Below are 6,000 nucleotides of genomic sequence, written 5' to 3'. Positions count from 1 at the left end.
TAAAGATTAGCTTTACTTGTTACATGTACATAGAAACATCAAAACATGAAATGTGTCAGAAAACACACAGAAAATTCATTTGTTGTCACTGAGGGTTCTGCTGGGGACAGGCTGCAAGGGTTGAAACAATTCTGGGTGCCAACATAGCATGTGCACTACTCACTAATTCTAACTCTAAGTGTACTTCTTTGGAATTAGGAGAAAAGTGGAGCACCTGGAGGAAACCAGCAGTGTCACAGGGAGAACATACAAACTCCATACGGCCAGCGGCAGAAATCAAACCCTGGTCTGTGATCACCGGCACTGCAAAGCAATTGTTCTAAATACTATGCACCTTACCACTCCAAACCTATCTTAACTGGCAGGTAAGTGATAGACCAAAAATGAAGTAATTCAGAGAACTTCTGAAAGGAATGGTCTAAAGATCTAGTCACAGTCCTAGAAATTGTGGTGGACTGTCTTAAGAGGTTGTTTCATGGCAATGAACTGAAGTTATGGCAGCAAACTACCATGCTGCCTGAAGTTACAGATGAAAATTATTTTTTATATTGTATAGATGTTTTCAGACCGGTGATACTAAGGCTGGGAATTGAACATAGTGTGTATTACAGGTCCTTTTGTTGGTTTAGAGGATGGTATATGGGTGTGGGAACTGGTGTAGGGACTTGATTCAGCCTTTTGTGTCTGAATTGTCACTCTCCCCGCAACCCTACTATTTGAAAATTCACACAACAAATCGGTTGTTTATCCATATGTGTTATGTGCATTTTCATTGATTGTATTGTCATTTTTTAGTACTTACTGTGAACACCTACAAGGAAATGAATCTCAGGATAGTATATAGTGGCATTAATGTACTTTGATGTAGAATGACTGAACTGTAATGTAGAATGACTGAGCACATCAGTTGATATGTTTCAGGGGGGAAATAAAACAGTTTCAGTTGCATGATGTTGAAAAAATGATAGTTATGAAATTGAATTTCTATGAACTATGTTCTTCTCTGCCTTTTTAAGCAAAAAAAAAGCTATATTGACATAAAAGAATCAAAATTGCGCACATTAGTTCATATCTAATGACAAGAACATATTTGGAACTGGTCTTTTGTTCATAATTCCATTCTAGAAAAGTGCAGAACACAATTCGTCATGAAGCCCTTTAAGCTTGTTCTTTTTAGTGAGCCCAGTGGCTCAGCTTAACTTACTTGCATGGTGCCATGTCTTTTGATAGTTTTGGGCTAGCTTCACATGTTAACTGAGAAATACCAACAATTTTCCAAAGGGAGAGTTTCACAAAACTTTCTCAACAGGTGATCTTCTTAACTTGAGTCCAAGCAAGATCATTTCACTTGATGGACATGCATTGCATAATTTCACTCTCTCTCTCTCCTTTCAATCAAATCCGGCTCATCTTACAGGACCTTGGTTAGAAGGGGCATGTCTTTAATTTAAATAAAATGCAGAGGGATAAAACGTGAATTGATTATTGCTTTAGACTTGATTATCTTACATTGTAAACTTGGTGCTAACTGTAAAGTAGGTCTGAATTTGGGGGAAGATGGTAAGATATCGCTTAATTGACGTAATGATCAACACTACAAAATGGAAATGGTTTTCCATCACACTCCCCCACCTCATCGTGGAATTTAATTGCAGCCGGTGGGCTCGTTCGTCCTTTACCAGACACGTTAATTGGTCAACAGAATCGGACTGCAGAAACCGCGCGGTTAAAAACGTTTCCTTTGAGCTGAAACGGAAATACTTGTTGAAATAAAGCAGGTGGGACGCTGCGCATGCGAATACCCAAGTCATTTTCCAAGAAGACCGAAACTGCGATTTTCCCCTCACTCTGAAGATGAAGTAACTATCTTTCTCTTCTGCATTTCACACTAATTTATTCGGGGCATTTTTGACAGTTTTTAAGTTGTTTTTTCCCCCCACTCTTATTTTCAGTCTTAATTTCGAAAGCAGAGAGGGAGGGGGAAATGGCCATGGCACCCTGCTTTACTCCCACCCTTCTCTGCAGGAATGATCCTTAAAACTACTTTGCCGCGCTTTCCCTTCAGCGCAGCTGTGTATCAGGTATTCCGCGAGCAAGGAGATGAATAGTTGGGGGCGTTTTCGCGCTTGTTTGTATTCTGAAGGCGCAAGAACACGGTAAGACAACGGCATACAATGAGGCCAGCTACCCGTAGTGAAGTTCATTGCTTTAACCGAAACTGTTGCAGAATCTCACACTTATACCAGGAAAGCAGTCTGATATATATATATATATATATCTGTAAATCGTCCTGCTGCTGTCACATAAACGCAAATCAATCGGTTTCGTTCTTTTTGGGAGCGCAAAACCAGTAGCACCTCAGTAATGGCATTCAAATTGTGTCCAAGATTAAATACATCTAGTAAACGTAATCTTTAAATACGACTCTCGTATTCTCGCTTGTTTACTCTGATTAATGTCTTCATAGGCAATTTGGCTCCCTTGCAGGTCGAAAGCGTTTCTATTGGTGGAAGTAGGGACGGTGGGGTGGGAGGTGGGAAAGGAGAGTATAATAATGGCTCGAGTTAAGTTTATTAAGTGTGAATTATACATTTCAATCCAGTAGTTCACAGAAATATAATATCTACTGTTTGTAACATAATGTTTTTTTTTAAACGAGGGTAAATTCTGTGTCTTTAATTCCACTAAATCGATATTTCAATAGTTCAGTTGTGCCTAAAACTGTCATTTTCCTGTGGCTTTTCATTTGTGGGAAATCTCAGTTCTGTCACTTCTATCAGAGATCTTGCTGCTAAGTGTTTTGCTCTTATTTCTGAAACTTGCTGTAGTCGAATCTTGCTGTCAGCTCTGGCCAGGTGTGACATGGTGCTTGGATCTCGCTGGTGCTGAAAGGTCATGTGGAAAAGTACATCACACACGTGGCAACAAAGCCAGATCTTATGGGTAAATGCATTTGACTTGATTCAAAGTTTTGCTAAATCACTGAAGTTCATGATCTTTGAAAGCAATGGTTTATACATTTTTTTTATTGAATAAAATGTCCTGATTCCATTACTGGAGTCTTTCCACACCCCGAATAAAACACTGAAGAAGGGTCTAGGCCCAACAATTTGATTGTTCATTCATTTCCATAGATGCTTCCTGGCCTCCCACATTTTGTATGGATTTCCAGCATCTGTAGAATTTCTTGTGCTTATGAAATGGAGGTCTGTTATTCAATTTTCAGCCACAAATTGTGTGCTGTTAAATATAATGTGTAAAACATCTGAACAAGAATTTGCCATTGTTTAATAGCCTGTATTAGATAAATTTGCAATCTATAATACTATTCAGCAAGCATTACTGTGTTCGATCTTCTATTAACTTGCTCTTAGATCAATAGAACATGGAGATGAGAAAGAAGTTGCAATGGTGGGCATAAATCAAAGTTTGTGATATTGGGTAAATGCCATATCATGAAAGGAAAGAGACCAGAATTGAGATATATTTTTTATTTTTGTAAATTTGATTTGAGATTTTGATGCAGAATCTTCAGGACTTGTTTTCTCTGTTCGATGATAGTAATTGATTTGCTTGAATTAACAGTTGTGTTAATATGGCACTTGTACTTGCAAGTCTTGGCTTTCTAAAGTGGGTTTTCTTAGTTACGTGCATACAGACACTTTTGTTAAATATGAATTAACCTTGCACATTGGAAAGTACTGATCTTTGATGGCTATTATAAGGAGAGCATACTTTGGAAAGTGGATGTCCATGAGGCAGTCTTCATGGGGGGGGGCAGAAATCAGAGGTGGAAAAGGTCAGAAACTTTAAATTCCTCCATGTTATCATTTCAGAGGATCTGTCCTAGGCCCAGCATGCAAGTGCCATTATGTAGAAAGCACAGCAGTGACTCTCTATTAGACATTTGTGAGGATTCAGCATGTCATCTAAAACTTTGCCAAATTTCTGTAGATGTGTGGTGGAGAGTATATTGACTGGTTGCATCAAGGCCTAGAACATAAACTTCAATGTCTTTGTATGGGGAAAAAAACCTACAAAAAGTAGTGGATACGGCCCGGTCCATCACGCGTAAAGCCCCCCCCCCCCCCCCCCCATTCTTGAGCATATCTACATGAAGTGTTGTCGCAGCAAAGCAGTGACCATCATCAAGGGCCCTCACCATCCAGGCCATGCTCTCTTCTTGCTGTTGCCTTTAGGAGGACAGTATAGGAGCCTCAGGACCCACACTAGCAGGTTCAGTTATTTCCTCTCAAACATCAGGCTCTTGAACCAATGGGGATAACTTCACTTACCCCATCATAGAACTTTTCCCTTAACATGTTGTAGTAGTTATGGGGGATTTCAACATGCAGGTGAACCGGGAGAATCAGGTTGGTGCTGGACCCCAGGATAGGGAGTTTGTAGAGTGCCTACAGGATGCATTCTTGGAACAGCTTGTACGAGAGCCGACCAGGGACAAGGCTATTCTGGATTTAATGTGTGATGAACAGGATTTGATAAGCGATCTTGAAGTAAAGGAGACATTAGGAGGTAGTGACCATAATATGATTAGTTTTTATCTGCAATTTGAGAAGGATAAGGGCTGATCGGAGGTGTCACTGTTGCAGTTGAACAAAGGAGACTATGGAGCCATGAGGGAGTTGCTGGCCAAAGTTAACTGGATGGATATCCTAGCAGAAAAGACAGTGGAACAGCAATGGCATTATTCTTGGGAATAATGCACAAGGTGCAAAATCAGTTCATCCCCCGGAGAAGGAAGGATTCAAAGGGGGGGAAAGGGGCCACAGTGGTTGACAAAGGAAGTCAGAGATTGCATAGCATTTAAAAAAAAAGGAAGTATGACAGAGCTAAGGTGAGTGGGAGGACAGATGATTGGGAAATTTTTAAGGAACAACTAAAAAGGCAATATGGGGAGAAAAAATAAGGTACAAACGCAAGCTTGTCAGGAATATAAAGGAGGATAGCAAAAGCTTTTTTAGGTATGTGAAGAGAAAGATGATAGTTAAGAACAATGTTGGGCCCTTGAAGAATGAATTAGGTGAAATTGTTATGGGAAACAGAGAAATGGCAGAAGAATTTAATAAGTACTTTAGATCTGTCTTCATTAGGGAAGACACAAGCAATCTCCCAGATGTATGGATGGGCCAAGAACACAAGGTAACAGAGGAAATGAAACAGATTGACATTAGGAAGGAAACGGTGATGAGTAGACTGATGGGACTGAAGGCTGACAAATCCCCAGGTCCAGATGGTCTGCATCCTAGGGTACTAAAGGAGGTGGCTCTGAAAATTGCGGATGCATTGGTAATCATTTTCCAATGTTCCTTAGATTCAGGATCAGTTCCTGAGGATTGGAGAATGGCTAATGTTATCCCACTTTTTAAGAAAGGAGGGAGGGAGAAAACAGAACTATTGTCCTGTCAACCTAACATCACTAGTGGGGAAGATGCTAGAGTCCATAATTAAAGATGAAATAGTGGCATATCTAGATAGCAGTGATAGGATTGGGCCGAGCCAGCATGGATTTACCAAGGGCAAATCATGCTTGACTAATCTGTTGGAGTTTTTCGAGGATGTAATCAGGAAGTTAGACAAGGGAGATCCAGTGGATGTAGTGTACCTGGATTTTCAGAAGGCATTTGATAAGGTCCCACATAGGAGATTGGTGGGTAAAATCAGAGCTCATGGCATTGGGGGGGAAGATATTGACATGGATAGAAAACTGGTTGGCAGATAGAAAGCAAAGGGTCACGGTGAATGGGTGTTTCTCAGGATGGCAGGTGGTGACTAGTGGGGTGCCACAGGGCTCGGTATTGGGACCACAGCTGTTTAGGATTTACATCAACGATTTAGATGAAGGCATTGAGAATAACATCAGCAAGTTTGCTGATGATACTGAGCTGGGTGGCAGTGTGACATGTGATGAGATGTTGGGAGAATTCAGGGTGACTTGGATAGTCTGAGTGAGTGGGCAGATACTTGGCAGATGACGTTTAA

General features: G+C 40.5%; 1 protein-coding gene across 1 annotated transcript in view; it reads left to right on the top strand.

The window, feature by feature from the left end:
* The first annotated feature begins 1,785 nt into the window (after positions 1-1,785).
* The window catches only part of LOC132378375 (uncharacterized), a 240,158-nt gene continuing 235,943 nt past the window's right edge, over positions 1,786-6,000 (top strand). The window contains exon 1 of the mRNA XM_059945247.1: positions 1,786-1,859. Within this exon, the coding sequence (XP_059801230.1) occupies positions 1,855-1,859 (5 nt within the window). The 5' untranslated portion in view covers positions 1,786-1,854. The remainder of the gene's footprint in view (positions 1,860-6,000) is intronic.

The sequence above is a fragment of the Hypanus sabinus genome, chromosome 20 (assembly GCF_030144855.1).
Source record: "Hypanus sabinus isolate sHypSab1 chromosome 20, sHypSab1.hap1, whole genome shotgun sequence".
In the NCBI taxonomy this organism is placed as follows: domain Eukaryota; kingdom Metazoa; phylum Chordata; class Chondrichthyes; order Myliobatiformes; family Dasyatidae; genus Hypanus; species Hypanus sabinus.
Note: the sequence above shows the minus strand (reverse complement) of the source record. Positions and strands in the feature narration are given on the sequence as shown.